This window comes from Berghia stephanieae, chromosome 11, assembly GCF_034508935.2.
Source record: "Berghia stephanieae isolate SIO BIC M18660-M18661 chromosome 11, UCSD_Bste_1.3, whole genome shotgun sequence".
Classification (NCBI taxonomy): Eukaryota; Metazoa; Mollusca; class Gastropoda; order Nudibranchia; family Aeolidiidae; genus Berghia; species Berghia stephanieae.
In genome coordinates this window covers 19857329-19883875 of record NC_088370.1, presented here as the reverse complement: position 1 = coordinate 19883875, position 26547 = coordinate 19857329, and the positions used below count along the sequence as shown (strand labels likewise).

At 35.7% G+C, this 26547-nt stretch overlaps 1 protein-coding gene across 2 annotated transcripts in view; it reads left to right on the top strand.

Annotated features, from left to right (window-relative positions):
* LOC144957132 (uncharacterized) overlaps positions 1-26547 on the top strand; it is a 219567-nt gene that overhangs the window by 162686 nt on the left and 30334 nt on the right. For both annotated transcript variants that reach the window (XM_078888153.1, XM_078888152.1), the window contains exons 16-17: positions 15960-16088; positions 19266-19376. In XM_078888153.1, coding sequence (XP_078744279.1) covers positions 15960-16088; positions 19266-19376 — 240 coding nt within the window. The remainder of the gene's footprint in view (positions 1-15959; positions 16089-19265; positions 19377-26547) is intronic.

Sequence of the window (26547 nt, the reverse complement as noted above, 5' to 3'; positions counted from 1 at the left end):
ACATTGCCATCCGGAAGTATAACGGACCTACACACAAAACTGTGTGTATCCATGAACGTTTATAGCCAGGTTAATACAGTTCAGTGAGCCTTACTCACAAACGCGGATGGCAAAAAAACAATAACAAAGACCCGAGTGACGTCATCTTCGAACTATCTATAGATAGTATGCAGATGACGTCACTCAGGCTTTTGTTATTGTTTTTGCCATCCGCGTTTGTGAGCTGTTCTCACTAAACTGTATTAACCAGACTATAAAAGTTCATGGTTACACAGAGTTTGTGTGTTGGTCCGTTATACTTCCGGATGGCAATGTTGTGAACTCCTTGGCCAAGCGCATTCTATCTATAAAGTTCCAATAAGTTTCTCGCTCAATTTTTCTGCCATCGCGAGTGAAAACAACTCACCTAGTCGTGCCACGTGGTAAAGTCGATAAAATCGTATTTTGACTTAGGAATAGGTATCTATAGATAGAATCCGCTTGGCCAAGGAGTTCACAACATTGCCATCCGGAAGTATAAAGGACCAACACACAAACTCTGTGTAACCATGAACGTTTATAGTCAGGTGAATACAGTTTAGTGAGAGCAACTCACAAACGCGGATGGCAAAAACAATAACAAAGGCCTGAGTGACGTCATCTGCATACTATCTATAGATAGTATGCAGATGACGTCACTCAGGCCTTTGTTATTGTTTTTGCCATCCGCGTTTGTGAGTTGTTCTCACTAAACTGTATTAACCAGACTATAAAAGTTCATGGTTACACAGAGTTTGTGTGTTGGTCCATTATACTTCCGGATGGCAATGTTGTGAACTCATTGGCCAAGCGCATTCTATCTATACAATCAAACCGTGCTCATCGAGTGTGTTGTTTTTTAACACAAAATACACTTAGCGAGCACACGATCCAAATGCAGTATTGCTTTGAGATTTTAACAAAAACTTTTATTGTGGCTTTATTATTCAAGTTGGATAATACGATTCAATCGTCTGATGTCACGCCGCCCGGCAACGGCGGCCATCTTGGTTCTAAACAAAGAAAATCATTACTTTTTATTTTTCATGCTGGCTAGAACTTTTCATATGCCTTTTGATCAGAATGTGTAAAAGTCAAAACATGATCAAATTTATGTGTTATTTTTTCCTCTGGTTACGCTTTTTATGCTCGCCGGAGAAATATTTCATACAGGCGTCCGCCATTGTTCCGATAGTTTAGAGCCAGCGTTACTAAGTCATTAGGAAGGAAGTGACGTTACGACAGTTAAAGAGTATTCACCTCGTTTAGTGTCAGTTGAATCAGAAGGTGAAGAGTGAATTTGAACTTTTGTTATTAATTTGCTGTTTTAAAAAGCTATATAGATAGTATGCAGATGACGTCACTCAGGCCTTTGTTATTGTTTTTGCCATCCGCGTTTGTGAGTTGTTCTCACTAAACTGTGTTAACCAGACTATAAAAGTTCATGGTTACACAGAGTTTGTGTGTTGGTCCGTTATACTTCCGGATGGCAATGTTGTGAACTCCTTGGCCAAGCGCATTCTATATATATCTTTACTACCCGATAAAACATTCACGGTGATGCACCAGGTTTGAGCCGTTTTTTTCCAAGATGAGAGTCATTTAAATCGATCGATATTTGAAGGACGAGTTTCCTGGCCAAATTTTTAAGGGAGGGAGGGAGAGAGAGAGAGAGAAAGAAAGAAAGAAAGAGAGAGAGAGAGAGAGAGAGAGAGAGAGAGAGAGAGAGAGAGAGAGAGAGAGAGAGAGAGAGAGAGATCAATAGATAGAAAAGGGGTAGAGAGATATTATTCAAATCTGAATTTATTATTACTTTAGACTTGTGTTGATTGGGGAGATTAATAATAATAATAATAATAATAATAATAATAATAATAATAATAATAATAATAATAATAATAATAATAATAATAATAATAATAATAATAATAATATAATAATAATAATAATAATAATAATAATAATAATAATAATAATATAATAATATAATAATAATAATAATAATAATAATAATAATAATAATAATAATAATAATAATAATAATAATAATAATAATAATAATAATAATAATAATAATAATAATAATAATAATAATAATAATAATAATAATAATGATGATGACAATCTTTATTGTCCATAAGGAAGGCAATTCGTGTTGTGTTTACAATTACAATGCTCTACAAGCAGCACAAATACGTGTCATACATAAAACAGTCAAGCGGCGCATTCAAACATAAATAAACGTTTTATAGCAAAATTTCAAAATACAATTGCTTCTTTAAAAATTGTGTTTTTTTTAAAAGTCCTATTCCAGCTCGTACATTATGGAAATTCGTGGCATTGTTTACCCTCTCCTTCCCAACCATAGGAAAACGTGCGGCTATGTGGTCTAGTGGTATGACACTCGCTTTCGGATCGGAAGGTCCTGGGTTCGAGCCTCGCGCTCGGCGCATAGTTGAGTCCTTGGAAAAGGCTCTTTACTCACATTCTCTCACCGTACTCAGGTGTAAAATGAGTAGCTGGCCGTTAACAGCGTTGTCTTGGTCCGAAAAATTGTAATATCGCCTAGCAGGCGTCATGTCCCGTCCTACATGTTAAATGTTGCTGTTGACCAGGGACCCCTTGTAAAGAGCTTTGAGCACGTTTAGTGGATATTGCGTTATATAAAAGCTCAATTTAAAAACGTCATATTTGTTACGATACAACCAGCTTTTTTGTCATTCAGGTTTCTTTTGTTTATCACACATTTAAAGAAAATATTTTAAATTACCTATAAAAAACGTGACATTGTGTTGTAGAGTTCATTTTGCTGATCAATATTAATAATAATGAATAATGAATGAATTTATATAGCGCCTAGATCCACAATGTGCTCAGAGGCGCTTTACAATGCAAATAAACACAACAATAAATCGATAATTTAAGCATAAAATCTATCATATTGGAATAGCATTAATCAATTTGTAATTTAATTACCACGCACTGAGCTACAAGATGAAAATTTAGGATATCTATAACATGTAAGCCTAATAGAAATGTTAAACATCAAAGGATTTCCTAAAGAGTTGTGTTTTGAGTTTCTTTTTAAAGTTTTCAAATGTCGGACATTTTTTGAGGGATGAAGGCAGTTGGTTCCATAAGACGGGTGCCGACTGGCTAAAAGATCTCTCACTAAAAGACGATCTACAGCGAGTTTAATAATTGCCTGGAATTTTATGGGCAATAAAGATTAATAATAATATTATGCATAGAATGTAGCCGCTGTTCTTCTGTTTGGGTAAGAAAAAAACTATTTTTTGTGTTGGGTGGATGTGAAATTTTGGGACAAATTCTGAAAATGGCTGGCAAGGAAAGGGTTAACCCTCTCCTCACAGCAAAATCGTCACATTTGCTACGACACAATATACATTTTTTCTTATTCAGATTTATTTTGTACATTACAAACTTTGAAGAATGATCTTTGTTTAATTAATAAGAACATAAAGTTGTTTTGTAGAGAGATTGTTTGAGTGTGTTGTTCTGCTGGGGAAGGCTGCCATTTTGGGAAAATAATGAAAATGATCGGTAAGGAGAGAGTTAACTGAATTTGTATCTACGCTCGAAGCGTTTGTTTTCGAAAAACTATTCGATTAAAATCATTCGGCGAATGGAAGGAAACGTAGCGTTCGTTCGAACGTGTTTGCTTTGGATTAACGTTCGAGTGTAACTTGCAAACTACAAACGACTACCGTCACTCAACTGACTGACAACATGTGCAGACATAGATATATTATAATGCAGGTACGAACGAAGATAGTGACTCTTCTGTATTTCTTTCTATGAATAATAATAATAATAATAATAATAATAATAATAATAATAATAATAATATGATAATAATAATAATAATAATAATAATAATAATAATAATAATAATAATAATAATAATAATAATAATAATAATAATGATGATGATGATGATGATGATGATGATGATGATGATGATGATGATGATAATAATAATAATGATAATAACAATAATAATAATAATAATAATAATAATAATAATAATAATAATAATAATAATAATAATAATAATAATAATAATAATAATAATAAAAATAATAATAATGATAATGATAATAATAATAATAATAATAATAATAATAATAATAATAATAATAATAATAATAATAATAGTCTATATAATAGCCGTTTTCGTGTTCAACCTTTTAATTTTTATGTTGCCTCCCACTAAAAAAGAGGTTAAAAACAATGGTAATGATGGTGAAAGACAGATAGATGGAATGTGAACTGCCGTACTCTGGAAAAACACATATTTAAACATTTGGCCAGAAAACTCGTCCTTCAAATATCGATCGATTTAAATGACTCTCATCTTGACAAAAATTCTGAAACCCAAAACTTCGAAGAGCCTTCTTTAGTCCCAGGTTTGAGAGTTTTTGCCAAGATGAGGGTCATTTAAATCGATCGATATTTAAAGGACGAGTTTTTTGGCCAAATTTTTAAATATGTCTTTGTCCAGAGTATGGCAGTGTAGAGAAAGATAGCTAGTCTAGTTAAATGTGTAGTACGATAGAAAGATAATGTGTGGACAGACATACATGAGAGACAAGCAAACAAGACCGACAGATAGAATAGATAGGGAAGGAGTGCGTGAAAGAGGGGAAGGGGGGGGGGGGGGCGGGGGGGGGGACTAAGGGACACTTTCTTCTTTTGTAGTTCTGGAGAACCCTCAATATAAATAGAATGAAGTTGACGTCACTCTGGTCTTTGTTATTGTTTTTTTTTTTTTTTTTTTTTGCCATCTGCGTTTATGAGTAATGCTCACTAAACGGTATATTATCCCTACAATAAAAGTTCATGATTACACATAGTTTTGTGTGTTGGTCCGTTACACTTCCAGATGGCAATGTTATGAACTTCTTAGCCAAGTGCATACTATCTATATGCGAAGAGATAAATAAAAGGCCTTGACAAATAAGCAAGCACTCACAATTAACATAGATCGAGACGAATATTTTGAGCCATCATCAACTTTGACAGATCCGTTATGGCGGCCAAATGGCGATTCCTAAGGTCAAGGTCAAGTGAGAGATCGATCATATTACTCTACCCAAAGTTTATATCCTTCTTCTTCTTCAAGTACCAAGTCTGTGCCAGACACCGGTGATCATCTCTCTGATCAGATAACCTCAGAAAACTAATATTACTAAATTCATATTATTTTACTATAAATTCAACTTTCAGCAGATGATTATGTTTAACTCTCTCCTTCCCGATCATATTCAGTATTTTCCCAAAATAGCAGGCTTACCCAGCAGAAAATGGATTTTTAAAAACTCAAACAAGCTCTCTACAAAAAAATTTTATGTTCTTATTAATTAAACAAAGATCATTCTCCAAAGTTTGTGATAAGTACACATTAAATATGAATAAGAAAACATGTATATTGTGTCGTAACAAATGTCACGATTTTGCTATAGGTGGTAAGGAGAGAGTTAAATTCAATGGGATTAGAATTAGGATGTTTTTTTTTCTATTTTTAAATTTGTTTGTCTATGTGTGTGTGTGTGTGTGTATGTGTGTGTGTGTGTGTGTGTTTAAGAAACAAATTCACCCAGCACAAAAAATGAAGGTATTTATTTTAACACACAGATTTTGTGAATTTAGCTCACTGTTTATCCTGTCTTTGAAACGACTGGAGTGGCGGATGGCGTCGATTGTAGATAGAACGTCGATCTAGTCAGTGGCCAGGCGAAGTCGTCGTGGGTTCGAATCCTAATCATCGCAAAGTTTTATTCCCCTTTGCCTCCTGACAATTTTCTGCTCGCTTCATTTATTGTTATTTTGAAAGTTGTCTAGTGGTATGACACTCGCTTTCGGAAGGTCCTCGGTTCAAGCCTCGCGCTCGGCGCATAGTTGAATCCTTGGAAAAGGCTCTTTACTCACATTCTCTCACCGTACTTGGGTGTAAAATGAGTATGTGTCCGTTAACACCGTTAACCCATTGTAAGGCGCTTTGAGCACTTTAGTGAATATTGCGCTATATCAATGCTCTAGTTTTTAACTCTATTCTTACCGATCATTTTCAGTATTTTTCCAAAAATGACAAGCTTACCCAGCAGAAAAATGGATTTTTAAAAATTCAAGCTCATAATCACATGCTCATCTCACTTTTTCTGAAATATGCAGATACGTTTTTTTATAATAAAATGTCGAGAAAGAGAGATAGATAATAATATAATCAGCGTTGTTGTCAAGTGGAGATAGAATGGAATCCGCAGAGTCTAGCCTAGTCAGATTAATGGAATGGGGATTTATATTGTCTGGGATCTGGCATCGCATCTCAACTTTGGCAATCTTGGGTGGGCGAGAAAAAAAAAAAAATTAAAATCGCCCCTCCCCCCTTTTACGCCCCGAAAAAAAATAAATTAAAAAGGCAACCGAATGAAGGAGAGCCTTATGTTTTTAAAATATGGCCAGGGAGAAAAAAGGAAAAGCTGAATTTTTTAAATGTTATTAAAGTTGGCCGAAAAATACTGCTTTTAAAAAAAGGTGGTTGAAATGAAGGAAGAGAGAGAGAGAGAGAGAGAGAGAGAGAGAGAGAGAGAGAGAGAGAGAGAGAGAGAGAGAGAGAGAGAGAGAGAGAGGGAGGGAGAGAGATAAAGGAAGGAAGAAAGAGAGAAGTTGACACAGGGAGAGAGAGAGAGAGAGAGAGAGAGAGAGAGAGAGAGAGAGAGAGAGAGAAAGGAAGAAAGAAAGATAGAGATAGATAGATAGATAGATTGATAGAGAGGAAGAGACGAGAGAGAGAGAGAGAGAGACAGAGAGGACGAAGAAAGAAAGAAAGAGAGAAGGAGAGAGAGAGTGAGAGAGACACACACACACAGAGAGAGAGAGAGAGAGAGAGAGAGAGAGAGAGAGAGAGAGAGAGAGAGAGAGAGAGAAGAGAGAGAGAGATGGCATTTATAAAAAAAATTACCAGAGAAACCAGCCAAAATAAGGGGAAATTATAAAAAAGACAACTGAAAAATAAATAAGGAAACCCGTTAAAATCTTGATCGAAAACAGTTAAAATCTCTCAAAACCAAAATCCCATTAACCCCTATAGATAGAATGCGCTTGGCCAAGGAGTTCACAACATTGCCATCCGGAAGTATAACGGACCAACACACAAACTCTGTGTAACCATGGACTTTTATAGTGTGGTTAATACAGTTTAGTGAGAACAACTCACAAACGCGGATGGCAAAAGCAATAACAAAGGCCTGAGTGACGTCATCTGCATACTATCTATAAGCGTATGTATGCTATTTTTAGAATAGAATGGGGCCATTTGTCTCAAAACTGTTTTTGTTTTGTTCGTTTTGAAGGGTTTTACGGCGCTTGCAACACATTAAGGTCTTATCAGCACCAGTAAAAAGGAGGAAAATGGGATAGTAAAAAGTTCTAGAATTAAAATTAAAGCACCCAAGAAAAAGACAAAGGGGAATCAGTTCAAAAAGGAAACTGGTGAAGATTCCAAGAGCATATTAGCAAAGTACTTAAGTTTGAGATCACCTAAAACTCTCATCTAGACACAAGCACAGGTCCCCACTTCGAGGAACACACTCAAATGTTTACAAACCATATCTAATATATAAACAAAACATAATAAAATGCATAACAGAGAGATGATTTAGAAGACAAAAAATATCATCTCCCAAAACTTTAACTACACATTTGATTGTTTCCCTCTCAGCCAGGGTATCCGGCCAGGGCCAGGACAAAACTAAGTAATCTCATCCCAAAACAAAGACAAAAAGCAAGTTAGAAAAATAGATATAGGGAGATAGAAGACGCACTAAGTGCCTCCCTGCCCACTACGGGAGTCTCAAAACTGTATTATATTACCTATGTTGATAATCAAAGCTAAGTATTGAATGAATCAATGAATATGGCTGCACTGTCTCTATAGACGCTTGCCGTGAAAGTGTGTGTTAATTCGAGTGTGTCAGTCTGTTTCTAGTATCCAGTTCGTAATTTAATTTGTTTCCATAAATCTCTGTCTAGTGCAAGTGTTCTTAGCTTTAGAATGTCATCATGTGTGTTAAGGTGCTGAAGCAGTTGGACGTTTCCTTGTGTTGTTGAAATCAATTCTTCGGTTGTTGTTTTTAAATGTATTTGATATTTTTTGAGATCTTGATTCAATGTTGCTGGAAGTGAAGTTGGTGTACGCCCTCTGTATTTGGCTCCTTGTTTGAAATAATCATCCGTCGAGGTTTGTGCTGGAATATTTTCATCTCGTCGGAGCACGTGTCCGAACAGTTTCCATCTTTTCTTCTTTATACGCGTACTGACTGGTTGTACTCTGCATCTGTCATATACATCCTCAATGCTGATTTTGTCTGGCCAATGTACCCCAATAACTCGTCTCAATTGTTTGAGCGACATAGGATTGCAAGTAATTGTTAGTATCCATCAAATGCTATAATATCCTGAATGAACTCCACGGAACACGATATGACATTGCAAGATTACGTACTTTATTTGTTCCGTCAATATTCGTTTTTTAAGTTACCTTTTTTTGGTAATAAAAATCTGAGTAAAGTTCAACAAGCAAAGATAATTCTTTTTGAAACGCTCTGCGATTGAATAAACAATCGACCAGCAATAACTATTTAAAAAATGGCTAATGCATGAGTGAATATAAACAACACCGAAGCCAAAACTCATCATAATATACACTGACAAAACACCGTTTCCAAATTTTGGTTTAAAATATTTTAGACTAGGAAATGTCTCGAACAGGACGATAATCGTCTCACACACACACACACACACACACACACACACACACACATACCCACGCACACACACACACACACACATCATTCATGTTATAAGCCTGGTAATAAAACAAAATTATTATGGGCTGTTTGTTTTAACATTGTTGTCATGGAGACTATTTTGTGTTGGTTTGAGAGTTTGCAGCCATGGAGACCATAGCGATTTGTGTTGTCAGAATTCTTCTTCCTCTATTCCTCCTCCTCCCCCTCCTCCTCCGCCACACGTACATCATTCATGTTATAAGCCTGGTAATAAAACGAAATTATTATGGGCTGCTTGTTTGAACCTTGTCGCAATGGAGAGTATTTTGTGTTGCAGGAACGGAGACCATAGCCATTTGTGTTGTCAGAATTATAAAGAAATCAACGTCTATCGCTTTTACAAAAAAGTCTTAAAACCTCTAGATGTCTTCAGAACTCCTTGGGAGTGTCGGGTTTTCCGATTTTTTGAAAAGTTTTGTGGTCATTCCTAATGAAAAAACGTATCTCAAGTTGTTTTTGTTTTTTGTTTTTTTTTTGTTTTTTTTTGTTGTTTTTTTTTTTTTTTTTTTTTTGTTTGTTTTCTTTTTGTTGTTGCCAAAACCATTTAAAAAAAGTTGTTCTGCCTTTGTACTGTTTAGCTTGTCGGCAATGTTTACATTGAAACAATCCTTGCCAATGAACGTGTGGGAAGTAATAATTAAAACGCTCCCAACACTTCACCTTGGTTACTGCATGCTGCTATGGTTTCTATTTATAGATATGACGTCACGTAACAACATGGTGTAATCAGACGATCGTCTTTCTATAATAAATAAACAATAGTTTGGTTTACATTGCTGATGTTTTTAAAGTCTGGTGACCCTTTGATATTGTGGTTAAGAATATCCTCTTTAAAGAGGGAATTGATTGATGTTAATTTTCAGGTCTGATAACCGAACGCTTATTCTGGTTGTGGTTGTGGCGGTGGTGGTGGTGGTGGTGGTGGTAGTAGTAGTAGTAGTAGTAGTAGTAGTAGTAGTAGTAGTAGTAGTAGTAGTAATGGTTGATTAGTTATATTGGTGGTGGTAGTAGTAGTAGTAGTAGTAGTAGTAGTAGTAGTAGTAGTAGTTGATTAGTGATATTGGTGGTAGTAGTAGTAGTAGTAGTAGTAGTAGTAGTAGTAGTAGTAGTAGTAGTAGTAGTAGTAGTAGTAGTAGTAGTAGTAGTAGTAGTAGTGCAGTAGCAGTAGTAGTTGTAGTTGTTGTTGTAGTGGTAGTAGTAGTCCTTGGAAAAGGCTGATTATTCACATTCTCTCACCGTACTCAGGTGTAAAATGAGTGCCTGGCCAGTAACAGCGTTGTCTCTGTCCGAAAAAAAATGTTGTAATATCGCCTAACCGGCGTCATGCCTCGGGACCCCTTTTAAAGCGCTTTGAGCACGTTTAGTAGGTATTGCACTATATAGAAGCTCAATTTTTTTCAAGGAAATTTCATCTGTAGTCGTATTTACAGCAGTTTTAACATAAGGGTATAGATAGCATGCGCTTGGCTAAGAAGCTCACAACATTGCCATCCGAAAGTATAACAGACCAACTTACAAAACTCTGTGTTACCATGAACTTTTATCGTCTGGATAATACAGTTAAGTGAGAAATTACTCATTAACTTGGATAGCAAAACAAAACAATAACAAAGACCCGAGTGACGTCAACGTCACTCTATCTATAAGACTTGGTAGTAATGGTGGGAGTTGTGAGAACCAACTAATAAATATAAATACAAAGGAGAAACAAAAACAAAACAAAACAAAACAAAACAAGAATTGCTGTTTCGTCACACTTGAGAACGAGGCTATCAGAAGAGGCCCGCCATGAGTGAATACAGTGTAATAGAACCCGTCTGGGGGTCGAACATTCTACAGTCTACAGCAAGGTATATCGATTTACTTCGTTGATTAGTGGAGGATGTTGTTGGAGTCAGCAGTCGGAGTTACAAGGGCAGAAAGGTTAGGGCATTCAGGAGAGATTGGTCTAATTATTATACAATAGCATTTGAAATTACGCCATGCGTGTTGATTGGATTGTTGCCAGTGACGTAGAAGGCTGGGATTGGTTGGTTGTTTGTTTGAGTGTTTTTATCACGCAGTTAAGTCGTGACGTTGTAGTGATGTGGGGGTTCGTTTATTGACGCTATGCGTCTAGTTAAAAAATTCACAACGTCCGCCAGCCGGATATAACGTACCAACACGCAAAACTAAGTATAACGTTAAACTGTCATGGTCTCAAGTGAGTAAAGAGCTACTCGACTATGCATAAAGATATATGTAGAATGAGGCCCCAGAATTTACTAGTTACTATAAATGAAAAACAATTAACGATTTGTTTACAATGAAATAAAAATAATGATGAAATTTAATTAAAAGAGATAAACAGTGATCGTGGCAGTTACAAATAGAGATATGAATATTTTACGTAACTTATGATAATATGTCAGGTTCATAAGTTTACGTTTCCAGGCAGTTGATGGGCTTGGATGATCTATTCCTCTGATAACAGGATCGGACTCGTAAAATTCCACTTCCAGGCAATTGGTAAGAGGTTATTGTGTAGTCCTTTGACAGCGGGCTTGGGTTTGATCCTTGAAGATTATACAATCAAAGTTAAAAGCTCCGGCGTCTTAATGGTGTAGATATAATATCTACAAAGTCCCAAAAGATAAAAATCTTCCAGTATATATATAGGAAAAGAGCGACTGGCCGTCCGGCATAGATTGTGGAGAGAAAGTGAGTGTCAAATGTTAGACCTATCAGCTTTTATAATAAGTGGCTACGTGACAGAATGTAGAACGAAAAGTATTCACTAATTAGAAATTAATTCGAGGGAAGGCTATAAAAGGAAAGACGATCTAATATTAGAAGGTAAAGTTTATCTAAGCCTACCGAAATATAACTGGAGTGAGATGAATTCAGTTCTTAATAAAATAAAATTTAATAAGATAATTGTGAACAACCTTTACTGTGACAGTCTGGTTGATACAATTTAGTGAGAACTGCTCATAAAATTGGATGGCTAAAAACAATAACAAAGAGCTGAGTGACGTCAAGTTCGTTCCATCTTTGTTATTGTTTTTTGCCATGCATGTTTATGAGTAATTTTTACTAAACTGTATTAACCAGACTATACAAGTTCATGATTACACAGAGGTTTGTGTGTTGGTCCGTTGTACTTCCGGATGGCAAGGTTGTGAGCTTCTTAGCCAAGCGCATATTATCTATAATTGATCGGTTATTGAGAACTGTTTTTTGTCTGTTAATTTATACATTTTGACGTGTTCAGTTCAATAACAAGTTTTAATAAAATAGAGAGGTTGATTTTTCACATGTGTGCAATGCTAGACCCTTTTCAACTCACAACCAATTCAAAATGAATGAAAGTCTTCTTTGGACTCCAATCTTGTGACATGACAAGTCAGTCACAATAGGCTTCAACAGTCGTGACGTCACTTTCCTCGAAATGACGCAGAGTAACTTATTAACTGGTTCTAAACTATCGGAACAATGGCGGACGCCCTTGTGAAATATTTCTCCGACGAGCATAAAAGCGTATCCAGAGGGACATTCTGATCACGTGACACGTGAAAAAGTTCTAGCCAGTCTGAAGAATAAAAATGACCGATTTTCTTTGTTTCGAAACAAGCTGCTCGTTGCTGGGCGGACGTGACGTCAGGCTATGGAATCCTATTATCAAGTGGAAATCGCCCCCCATGTACCAATGTGTCAATTAGTGATATCATTATCACGTCTTTAGGAAATGTGAAAATGTCACCAATCGTTTCGACCCGGTGATATGCTGGGGTAAACCAGAGTTTGTTTTTTTAAAAAAAAAAAGGGAATTAAAAGCTTAAATAATCAATGTTGTGATATTTTTACTTTTCAGTTTAAAAAAGTATTTATATTTGAGCCAAGGTCAAAAGGTGCCCGCCTGATACCAGTGTTAAGAAAATTTGATTTTTACTTAATTATGGGCTGTTTTCATTGGGTTAATGCTTGTAATCAATTGATAATATGAAGGAGAGATAAAATTAGATAGCTCAACATACTCTGTTCAACAGAATATGAAATAAACAACTTGAAAGTCAAATTTGAATGCTGTTTGGCATGTGCTTAAAACGAGGTCACCGCATCACCTTTTTAGAAATCATGTAGAAATTAAATGTAATGTTTTAGCTCACGTGATTTAAATTTGACTAATAGTATGAAGTCAAAATTTACTTTTAAACGCAATTGCAGTATATTACATATCTGATTAAGTTTCATATAGAGTTCTTAAAAAGTTGGTGTTGCTTGTGACCTTTGGTGTCATCAAACACAGCACAATACTAAGACTCGACACGAAACTTTAAAGCTCATTTTTAATGTTTATAAAATCTTTTATTATGAGAAAAAAGGATAGATTTACTATCTGAATTCAAATCTTGGAGTAAATGTATACCGTTTTGCCGATATTGAGGTTTATTGGTTTTGGTGTCATTTGTCACAAGCAACACGGCATGCGTGAACACGTGGAAGTTTGTTTCGTTAAATGGCGATTCGCAATTTTGATCCAGCCTTCTTACCAGTCTTTGAAGTGCAGCACTTTCATTTGCCTACCCAGCGTGGCTCCAGGCAGAAAAGGTAAGTTGAACTTTGGTGTCATCGCTATTTTACATTGTCACAAGCAACACTTGATATTGGATATTGCAAAGTGCCACCAAAAAATTATGTTTTCAGCTGTTATTCTATTTACAAATATGATATTATGACATCTCACATAAGACTGATTTTGACACAATTAATTATTTCCTTGTAATTCTAATTTTTTTATGTTTCAGGGTTGTATCATCAAGAAAAAGACAAAACTCAAGCTTTTGACGAATCCAGATAAAAGAAGGGTTGTCAAGAAATTTGATTTGATTTACTATTAACACACTAAATTACTACAAACTAGCAGATTTGAGCAGTAGGGCGGATGTTACGGTATGGTTACATGAATTCATTACCATGGCTGATATTTATCTAGTGTTTGTTTGACTTCTGGTAATTTTTGTGACCATTGGTGTCATTGGTTAAAATGTCACAGGTGACACTTAAGTTTGAAGTTTCTAATGTATTTCTGTTTTCATGTTCTTCAAAGCTTGAAATGTCATTGAATTACATTTTAACAGGCTATATTACATGTGTTCAGTTGCTATTCTTGATTTATTGAGGCAAAATTCTGTTCTAGTGCCGATTTTGACCAAAGTAATAGCAACAATGGTATTACTAATATCTAAGCATATTTACAATTTGCAAGTATTTAGTCTCTTAAAATATTATCGAATTTCATTTTAGAGTAGGTTATTGTGCTTTTTTGACTGAAAATAATGATGTATTATGGACGAAAGTGTGATTTGGTGTTGCTTGTGACATAAGTAATGGTGTCACCGGTCTTATGTCACAAGTCACATTCAGATGCTCGAATTTCCATGTATATTTCTATTTTTGAAGTCTTTGGTTTCTGAAATATTATTAAATTCCATATTTAACTGTGGTTATTACACTAGTTTGACTGAAATTAATGCTTTATTGTCGAAATTGCAATTTGGTATTGCTTGTGACATAAGTAATGGTGTCATCGGTCTAATGTCACAAGTGACACAATGTCGCTAAATAAGATATGCTTTGGTCACATTATTTCCCAACATTTTATTCCAAAAGTTTCTGAACATTGCTGGTAATAAGCATATGCAATATTGTTGTTGTTGTTAATGCACAAACATTTTTATGAAATAATATATTTGCATTCTATGTTGCTTGTGACCGATGACACCAAAAAGCAACATTTTCTCCAATAGTTGGTATTATTATTGTACTATGATTGTTGTTGATTGTGTCTTTTTGTCTATAACTTACTAAATAAAGATTGATACTCAACAAAAATCATTTGGTTATTGAGTTTTTTGTCTCATTTTGGTGTCACCGGTCACAGGTGACATCAGCAACCTATAGGTATTGTTGACAATATTATGCTGCGTTAGACCTTAAAGTTATCTAAAGGGCCTTTGATTCATGAAGTACAGGGTTTTTGCTACACATATAGAAACATGAATGGACTATTATGTCACTTTTATTTTGAGAAAAAAAATTGGCACCTTTTGACCTTGGCTCATTTATACTTTTATTTTTCTTTTTAAAACAAAACATGAAATTCGATAAAACAAAACAAACCATTATTTTAAAAAAAGGAAAAATAACAAAAAAGACAAAAATAAAACAACAAAAAGTAAAAAAAAAAAGAAAACAAAAAATGATATCTAAATAGAATACATAAAAAATATATTGAAAAAAAAAAGACGCGTCTTTTGATTCTGACTATGAAATTCCAATATATTTTTCATTAGGAAACAGTACAAAACATCGTATAGGGATGATGATCGCTGCAACTAACCATTAAAAAATTTTTTAGCAAGAAAACGTTTACGTTCAAAGTGATATATTAACCCTCTCCTTACCAACCATAGGAAAACCGTCACATTCGTTACGATCCAACCAACACTCTTTTATCATTCAGATTTCTTTTGTAAATCACACAGTTTAATGAAAAAAGTTTTATTCTAGCTATAAAAACGTGACACTGTGTTGTAAAGTTCATTTTGCTGCTCTGGAGTGTATTTGTTGCCTTTCTGTTTGATAGAAAAAAAAACTATTTTTGTGTTGGGTGGGTGTGGAATTTTGGGAAAAATTCTGAAAATGGCTGGTAAGGAAAGGGTTAAGATCACCCCCCCCCTTCCAACATGTTATGAAATTATCTTTTAATTACGGTTTAAATACCAAATAGTGATACTGTAGATATACTGCTGAGATTTATGTTGTATGCTTGATTAAACGTTGTTAAAATACTTAAAAGTGCTTTGACGCGAGAGTATGCGCTATTGAGACGCCGTGTATTATTATTATTATTATTATTATTATTATTATTATTATTATTATTATTATTATTATCATCATCATCATCATCATCATCATCATCATCATCATCATCATCATCATCTTTATTATTATCATTATTATTATTATCATTATTATTATTATCATCATCATCATCTTTATTATTATCATTATTATTAATTTCAGGTGGAGAAGCCCTTGGATGACGCGGACGACAAATCAGGCAATGACGTCATCAAGACACCCGTCAACAACTTGGAAGATGAGGATTCCGACCCTTTCGTCAGCAAGCGTATCTCAGTCATTGAAGCACCGGTACGTTATTCTACGATTCTCACACTCTTGCTTTTTGGAATTCCGGTTTAGATATTTCACTGTCTATAGGGAATGAGATTAGCGAAAGAGTAGCGTCCCTTGATTAGACGTCACCTTACAGCGAAAGAGTAGCGTCCCTTGATTGGACGTCACCTTACAAGGGAGAACGTTTTTGAAGTGTCTCAAGCCGCTTTCATCGGAGCGAGGACGAGAGACGCATGCGCACAACCAACATGACGTTCTCTCTCTAATAACTTTTCCGTCGGTGACGTCACAGATTATGGATGACGTCCAATCAAGGGACGCTACTCTTCCGCTAATCTCATTCCCTATACCGAATTACACAGTTCCTCCCCGCTTCCCCTCTTTTGACTTAATTAATTGCGCACCTTTTATAAATACCTATTGTTCTATTTTAATTCGAGCTTCATTCTAAAGGAACACATCTACTATTGCCTGCCCATCAATGTTTTTGTTTATTCATATTCATCTTAATAGATAATAATGTGCGAAATGAATGTAAACTTCAATTTAATTACAAAAACAGATCAAATGAACGTTTCGGGTTTCCCCTTTATCAATAAAACAGGATGAATGAAACACCACAGATGAATGAGATGATGTGGTAGTGGAGTAGTTAAGATGAATAAACAAAACATTTATTCATCTTAACTACGCCACTACCACATTATTATCTCATTCGTCTGTAGTGTTTCTTCATCCTGTTTTGTTTATAAAGGGGAAACCCGAAACGTTCATTTTATCTCTTTTCGCTTTCGGTGAAGTGTCTCATGCCGCTTTCACCGGAAGCGAGGACGAGAGACGAATGCTCACAACCAACATGACGTTCTCGTTCTAAAAACTTTTCCGCCGGTGACGTCCAATCAAGGGACGCTACTCTTCCGCTAATCTCATTCCCTATAGATAGAATGCGCTTGGCCAAGGAGTTCACAACAGTGCCATCCGGAAGTATAACGGACCAGCACACAAACTCTGTGTAACCATGAACATTTATAGTCTGGTTAATACAGTTTAGTGAGAACAACTCACAAACGCGGATGGCAAAAAACAATAACAAAGGCCTGAGTGACGTCATCTGCATACTATCTATTAAATTGAAGCTTACATTCAATTTCACATCGTTATTTATCAAATTATTATCGTAGACATGATATCATTACACGTTACTATTTAGGGAGAGGGGTGGAGTAACGTTGTTTTAACTCTTTCCTTACCGGCAATTTTCAGGATTTTCCTCCAAACTTTATAGATAGTATGCGCTTGGCTAAGAAGCCCATAACATTACCATCCGGAAGTAAAATGGACCAATACACAAAACTGTGTGTATCCATGAACGTTTATAGTCAGGCTAATACAGTTCAGTGAGCATTACTCATAAACGCGGATGGCAAAAAACAATAACAAAGACCTGAGTGACGTCATCTTCGAACTATCTATACCCACGCAACACAAAAATTATATATTTTTTCTTCTTTCAAACACAAACGCAGTATCAAACGCCAAGTTTTACATCAATTTGTTCTGCAAAAACCAGATGTACAACACGCCGTCACGTTTTGTTTTGTTTTTGTTGTTGTCGTCTTTTTTTTTTGGATTTGTTTTTCTTTTTCTTTTTGTTGGAACTACGTATAATAAAAATATTTATTAAAATTTTATGATGAAAGGAATTCAGAACGAGTCGGCTGTTGTATCATAATGAATGTGACGATTTTTATATGTTTGGAAAGCAGAGGGTTAATAAAGTAGTCTGAAAAAGAAATATTATTATTTAAAAAATTATGGCCAGAAAACTCGTCGTAAAATGACTCTCCTTTTTGAAAAAAAAAATCCCAAACAAAATACCCCCCCCCCCCCAACAACAACAACAACAACAACAACAACAACAACAACGAAAACAAAAAGCATTTATAAAAAAAAAAAAAAAATTAAATAATACCCCGAGAAAAACCAACAACCCCCCCCCCCCCCCCCGCCAAAGAACCCTAAAAGTTCCCAAAACAAAACAACCCCCCCCCCCCCAACAACTATCAAACATGGGACTAGAGAAACCCATGTGTTGATTATTTGTTTATCTATCTACTGTTTTGTTTTTTTTTCAATAGAAAGACGAGGGTCGTTTCAATTGATCGACATTCCTACCTCGTCCAAATTCAAGATCCTGTTTCATCTTTCGTTATTCCCCAGTCACGGAGGAATCACACTTTTTGATGTTTTAATTTGATTTTTTTTTTCTTGGATTTGATAATAGTCCCGACTCAGCGTGGATCAGCGGTACGGTCTTTGCTTCGTACCCGAAAGGTACCCAGTTCGACAACCCGCCGCTGCGCTGTGTGGCCTTGAATAAGTCACCTCACCCTAGCTCAGTGTGCGGCGCTGTACAGCGGCTGACACCTGGGTCATTTCAGTCTTCTCTTGGAATAGACCCTAGAGACAAATTTCCCCTACGGGATGAACAAAAGGAATTTAATTTTTTTTTTAATGTGGTCTTGTGGTATGACACTTGCCTTCAGATTGGAAGGTCCTAGGTTCGAGCTGCACCCTAAGGGCGCATAGATTAGTCCTTGGAAACGGCACTTTACTCACATTCTCTCATCCTACTCAGGTGTAAAATGAGTACCTGGCCGTTAACAGCTTTGTCTCTGTCGGAAAAAAATGTATTATCGCCTAACAGGCGTCATGTCTCGTCCTACATGTTAAGTATTGCTGTTAGCTTGGGCCCCCTTGTAAAGAGCTGTTTTGGCACGTTTAGTGGATATTGCGCTATATAAAAGCTCAAGGTCAAGTTCAAGGTCTTTATCTGCAAAAGGCGGATTGCCTGCCCATCACTACAGATTCTATACATTTATGTGGTGACTTTCTCCATTATTGTGTTATTGAGTTGAAAGATAAATAATGTTTAATAGTTGACCAAATTTGTTGTTGTTGGTAATATCTAGGATTTTCGGTGGGAGAATGTTCCATTCCTTGATGGTTCTTGGGAAGAAACTGTTTTTATATCTGTTGGTTCTGTGTGTTGGGGCCGTAAACCTACTGCTATGACAATTTCTTGTGGATGTACGGTGTTGTTTTGTGAATTACTGTGGTAGAGTTACTGTTGTTTTGTTGTAAGTTCCAAAAAAATTCATTTTCCAATAATTTCTCCTTCTCGACCAGCAGAACTTCAAAGACCTGAAGAAAGAAGCAGAGAGTGCAGAACTGTCTGACCTGAGAGCTCAACTGGCTGAGTACAAACAAAAGACACAAGATCTCGAATGCAAGATTGATGAGGTGTGTATGATTGAAATGCTTTTTATAGAACAATAGTTGTGACGTATCATCATTTCTGCTTCCGGTTATGAAGTCTACTTTCAATTTCAATTTTGTTGTCGATAAATTATGAAAAAGAAAAGATTAAAAATAAGAAGAAGAGAGAACAAGAAGAAAAAAACAACCCCCCCCCCAAAAAAAAAAAAAAAAAAAACAAAAAACAAAAACAAAAAAATAAAAAAAAAAAATAAAAAAAATAAAAAACAACAAACAAACAACCCAAAGACATAAATAAATTAAAACTAACATTCTAACGAGGTCATATCTAGAACGTGACGGTCCCAAGCCCGTAGAAAACTCAGAAGTAAACGTCCCTCATGAATGGTACATGAAAGCTAGTGCTTGGATGCTATTTTTATCTTCTCCGCGTTATCTCACACTCGGCTTAATCGACACACTAACCTGAACTCCCGATGGTGTGCGATTAAGCGGAGTCGACTGTATAATTATAGAGCGACTCGTTTCGTCCTTGGTGTAAACCTGCGTGTAATTCTTTAAGATTTGTTTTATATTCTTTATAGTTTAGCATAAAATATGAATTCCCGTTAAATTATAATTTTCACAATTAAATTTCAATATAATTCCAAATTTATACTTAAGATATAAATTGATTGATATTTACCAACGTGCTCATATAAGTAGGTCTGATAGACGATCGTTATCGTAGACTTGATTTAACATTGAAGTAATAGAAAATATTTTGATTTGAGCCTAGGGCAATTTGGGTTATGGGACCTGCAAATAAGTAAACGTCACTATTCGATCAAAACAAAATCACCAGCGTTCTAAAGGGAATGGTTAAATTCTAATTTGAAAATACAATTAATTATTGATACGGTAGTTTATAACCGGAAGCATGTAAGATGTGACGTCACACTTTGTTCCCTCTAATTTGATTGGTCTAGACGAGTTGCAGCGACCAAGTAAATCGTTCTACTTGAAGAGTGCTCAAGTCTGCATGATATTGCCGATTCCATTGCTTTCTTAGTTGTATTCAGTATCAGAACCAAAAAAAAACCCAAACAAACAAACAAACAAAAAAAAAACAAAAACAAAAAAAAAACAAAACAAAAAAACAAAAACAAAAACAAACTCGAATACTTTCAAATGACTTTTAAGTGTAAATCTAGACGTCTGGAATTTTTTTATAGGGAATAAGATTAGCGGAAGAGTAGCGTCCCTTGATTGGACGTCACGGCGGAAAAGTTATTAGAGAGAGAACGTCATGTTGGTTGTGCGTATGCGTCTCTCGTCCTCGCTTCCGGTGAAAGCGGCATGAGACACTTCACCGAAAGCGAGGACGAGAGAGAGACGCATGCGCAAAATCATTCTGACGTTCTCTCTGTAAGGTGACGTCCAATCAAGGGACGCTACTCTTCCGCTAATCTCATTCCCTATTATTACCATCCCACCTTCTTCATGTTTATTGGCACAAACAACGTAAAACCTGTAAAAATAAAAGTAACAAGTGCCCAGAAAGATGTGGAAAATGGACCAATTTTGTGGACTCCTACTTGCCACAATAAGACACCATTCGTATTATTCATCTGCTCTCCGTTTTTTTTTTAGATCATTGTCTTTATTCGATTCAGAAAACTGATGAAAACTGGTTACTCCAAATGTTGTCAATTTATAATTTTTGGTATTGTTTTGATTATTTATTTTCTGTTTGAGTTTTTATTTTCCTTTCTTTGTGTTTTATTTTGCGTCAAACGATACAAAAATGACATTCTCAGAGATGTAAATCTCTGTGTGACGTCACCATTTTCAATCCTTAACCCTCTCCTTACCAACTATAGGAAAATCGTCACATTCGTTGGGATACAACCAACATTTTTCTTATTCAAATTTCTCTTGTGCTTCATAAAGAAATTGAACAGTGTGTTGTAGAGCATGTTTTGCTACAGAAATTATGTATCGCAAGAACTTCTATTGTGATTGAGTGATAAGAAATCTATTTTTGTGTTATTTGGGTGTGAAGTTTTGGGGAAAATCCTGAAAATGGCTGGTAAGGAGAGAGTTAAGAGAAATAATTGAATACGAGTTGATCATCTATGTAGCTGTCTAAACCGACAGCAATCATCTAGGTGACGTCTACAGTATAATATTTGTGACCCATCGTCCCAAAACGGTAATATGTCGGGATGAACCACATGCTAAAAAGCCGAATTAAAGCGAAACTGATCAAAAATTTGAATTATTGGTATTTAGCATTCTAAGATACGATATTCATTCTATTCAATACAGCATACAAACTCATTGCAAATCTGATATTTCTGGCAATAAATTCAATATTCAGCATCTTAATCATTCCGACATAATACTGTTTTGAGGCGAAGGGTCACATTTATATGTTATTACTTTTGTATAAAAAGTACGTTTTACAGTCTTCTCACTTATTGAATTTCAGCGCCTGAGAGTTCGGGACCAACATGAATGACATTCCATGAGCCCTATCCACTGCACCACCATCACCACCACCACCACCATCATCACCACCACTATCAACACCACCACCACCACCACTACTACCACCACCACCACCACCTTCACCATCACCATCACCTTTACCCAAGCCTTTTTAAATAATGTAGGTCTCCTTCTGTTTTTCTCCCTCTTTTGCTTCCTTCACCCCCCCCCCCCAACCCTTTCACCTTTCTTCACCAATCTTTCAACCCCCCCCCCACCTTCACCACCCTTCCTTTAACATAGCTTCAGTCATTCCTCACAACATCTGTGGCCAACCGTCTCAACACTGTGTTATGTCGTAATGAATTAGCCCCCAAAAAATTGACTTCAGAATTAAAATGATGAAAAGTGCGAAATTTGAGTTGTTTTGCTTATTTATTTTGGGGGGGGGGGGGGGGGTATTTTCGAATTAAAATGATAAAAAGAGCAAAATTCGAAGTGTTTTATTTCTTTATTTTTTTGTTTGTTGGGGGGGGGGGGGGGGTTGCAATGTAAGATGCTGTATTTGTTCTCCAAAATTATTCACAAATTATTTTTCTTGGCTATAAATTTAATTACCCGTGCTTAATTTATTCCGACATAAAACCCGCTTTGAGACAGAAAGTGTTGAGACATTCGCATTCTAATCTTCAAAGCTTTCCTGTTACCCCCCAAAAAAATTATTTCAAATAATTTAATTATCTGTTTAACCATGACACAAACAACTTTCTTAGTCAACCTTGTTTGGTTTTAACCCTCTTGGCATTAACCCTTTCAAAGTTGAATTTAATCTAGTTTATATTTTTAAAATGCACTTACTTTTATGTTTCTCAGCTTTTATTTGATTATGGTAGTATTCGTATTACAAGAAATATTCAGTCAGATGTTTTTTGTGTGTGTTCAAGTGTGTCACATTGTATTTATAAATGGTCTCCTTTCTAATTTATAGATAGTATGCGCTGCTTGGCAAAGAAGCTTATAACATTGCCATCCGGAAGTATACCGGACCAACACACAAATCTCTGTGAAACCATGAACTTATATGGTCTGGTTAATACAGTTTAGTGAGAATTACTCATAAACGTGGATGGCAAATGCAATAACAAATACCTGAGTGACGTCAACTTCATTCTATCTTTATACACTAGTGTAGGACCCGCAATATTTGCGTAGAAATACAGCCTATCACGAACAGACATTCGTCATTTTATTTATTATAAATTGCACCACTGTTTTCTGGAAATTAACATAGATCGAGACGAATCTTTTGAATCGTGTGAAAGAAAGAAAGAGAGAGAGAGAGAGAGAGAGAGAGAGAGAGAGAGAGAGAGAGAGAGAGAGAGAGAGAATAAGTAGGAGTGAAATATCTGTTCAATCTTAGTTATCGTTTTTATTATAACAAGTGTAACTAAATGACAAATTGCCATATTTATGGACAATAAAGATCTATCATTATTATTATTATTATTAACTATCAACGATTTAAGTCTGTAGGTGCGCCTAATCCTAATTTCATTGTTTTCATTTGTTTATGTTTTGACATTACACAATTTGACTGTTTTGTATTTTAACCCTCTCCATACCAACCATAGCGAAATTGTCACATTCGTTACTATGAAATCAGCAATTTTCTCATTCATTCTAGTTTCTTCTTTATATCAAAAAATTTAAAGAAAAGTTTTTGCTATAGCTATAAAAACTTGACACTGTGTTTTAGAGCTCATTTTGCTGAACAATATTATCTATAGAATGTAAGTTTTGCTTTTCTGTTTGAGTAAGAAATATCTATTATTGTGATGGGGTTGGCCTGGTGGTGCAGGGAAAATTCTGGAAATGGCTGGTAAGGAGAGGGAGTTAAACAGAATGAGTCAAACTTCAAGAGATATATAAAATACAAGATAAGTATTATTCTTTCTATTGAACGCTGCGTTTTGGTGTGATAATCGTTCACGTCGGAGCGCAGTCATCTATTATTCTTTAAACAAGTAGGTTTGGGGGTTGACATTGTTCCGTACAGCCCGTGTTAACAGCCCGTGTTCAATTTTTACCAACGAGCAGAGAATTACTGGCAGATCTAAAAAATTATAAATGACATTTTACATATTGATATACGAGTAACTTGAAAACTGTAAAAAAATAAAATAAAATAAATAAAAAAAATAAATAAAAATTAAGGGTAAATTCAATCACCCATTGGCTAAAGAAAATTGTTATTTAGAATATCTGCTATGGCATAATAGAAGTAGTAGTAGCTTATAGCTACACCTCCAAATTCATTTCGTCAACCCAGCTTCGAAAGTTTTCCTCCACCCTAAGGACTGTTTCATAGCCACCTTCAAGTTCAGTTACTCGACATAGTGGCATAATGATCGGTCCTTGATTTGATCTTGGTCTGGGGAATCGCAACTGGCCACCATGTTTGTTGCCAGAGCAATTTGCGTGCACCTACAGACTTTATTACTGGACCAATTTTATCATTGATGGCTCAAAAGATTCGTCTCGATAAAGAACTGTGTATGACAGGTGCCTGACAAAGCAAGAAAGAAAAATACAAGAAAGAAAAACATCCCAAAAAATTATTGTGTAATTGTGTAATATAGCACGTCTGACCGATAACCAGAAGATCTGAGGTTCGATCCCCAGTCGAGGTCGACTGATTTTTTGGGATGGTTTTTTTTTCTTGTATCATTCTTTCTTGCTTTGTCTGACACTTTTCATAGACACTTTTTCAGTTGTTTATCTTACTTACACCGGTGCCTGCTCCTTAGTTTCTTAATTTGATGTCCATCTCGATCTATGCTAATTTCAACATTTCAGTAGTACAATAAATAAATAGACGAATGCCTCTTTATAACCGTAACAACCTTTATTTCTCCTCAAATTTAAATACTGCGGGTTCTCCATTCGTAAAAGAAAATCAGTCACCGATGTTTGCTAGACACATAAAGAGTAACCTCCCTTCCTTGTAAAAAATAACAATGTGTAAGCCTTGAACGACAACTATCTGTCAATTTAATCAACATTCTTAAAATTATTTGCTTATACTCATATTGCCTTACATTGTCTTCTCACGTGACCTTTCTGAAAGAAAATGTACCTCTCTATTATTATATATCAATGTATCGAGATCCTATAATATACATTAGTTTTGAGCAGTGGTGGTACAATAGCCATTGAGGTATTCCCGAGCCGCTGTTATTTCTATTTCTATCACCTATTGACACAAATGTTGTCAGACAAAAATAAAAAAACCCTGTAATATCGCCTCACAGGCAGCGTGATTCGTTCTACGTGTTAATTGTTGCTGTTGGCTTGGGAACCGTTCCAAAGTGCTTTGATCTTGTTTAGTAGATATTGCCCTATATAAAAGCCCCTCCCCCACTCCTCCCACCCCCCCCCCCCAAAAAAAAAATCAAAAAAATCTCAAGGAATGGATAGAACCAAGGCGGAAGGTGGTGTTAGGGTTTTTGTTGTGCGGCTATGTGGTCTAGTGGTCTGACACTCACTTTCGGATCAGAAGGTCCTGGGTTCGAGCCTCGCTCGGCGCATAGTTGATTCCTTGGAAAAGGCTTTTTACTCATATTCTCTCACCGTACTCAGTTGTCAAATGATAAACACGGACATCAACAGGGAATAAAATTGTAATATCGCCTAACGCGCGTCATGTCTCGCTCTACATGTTACGCATTGCTGTTGGGCAAAGACCATTTGTAAAGCGCTTTGAGCACGTTTAGTGGATATTGCTCTGTATAAAAGCTCATGTTTTTCTCTCTCTTAAATACAGATTTCTGATTAAATCTTAACACTGAGAACCTTGTTGAAATATCAAGATATCAGCACCAGCTTTACACTTGGAACATTTTTGAGCATTTATGTAGCCTGATATCAACTAAAAATACTCAAAACGCTTTACCAATTGGATTCAATAGTCTGATGTCACGTCCGCAACCAACCAGCAGCTTGGTTCTAAACAAAGAAAATCAGAACTTTTTATTCTTCGTGCTGGCTAGAACTTTTTCACAGGTAGTAGCAATGACTATCCCGCACAAATCTTTGGGCCTCTTTTTCGCTCACGAAATGCCCGAATTCGCGTCAAAATATGGGACGAAGCCGTTTCGTATATGCTATTTTAAAAAATTAATTACGACGCTGTTTATCGATGAATAGGACTGAAAGTTGGCACACGGTTAGAAAAAAGGTCATTGTAGATTATGTCAAGCGACAAAACTCGTGCGATTACCAGAAGACCGTTAAAAATAGATTTTTACTCTTTGGAGTAAAATATTTCTAAAACTTCTGGGCATGGAGGTTTTGTCGCTGACAAGGTAATATATGAACATTTCTTCTTTTTGGTTGTAAAATTTCATTTGAATATGACGAGTACTTTTCCCGTATTTTACAAAACACCATCCTAATTTGTTCTTCAAGTTTCAATCTTTTAATCCACGTATTACGCAAGATACAACCAAAGGTCGAAAAAAAATGCCGAAAAAGCGTCCCATATTTTCGCGTTTTTTTTCCTCTTTGCGGGTCATCCAAATAAATGACACCTATTGAAACTGCATAACTTGTTTATTTATGAATGGATTTTCAAAATTCAAAAACATTTTTACTCAGTGGAGATAGGGCTTTGATTTTAGACAAAAAATTTCCTCAAAAAGAGAAAAAAACATTTTTCATAGTC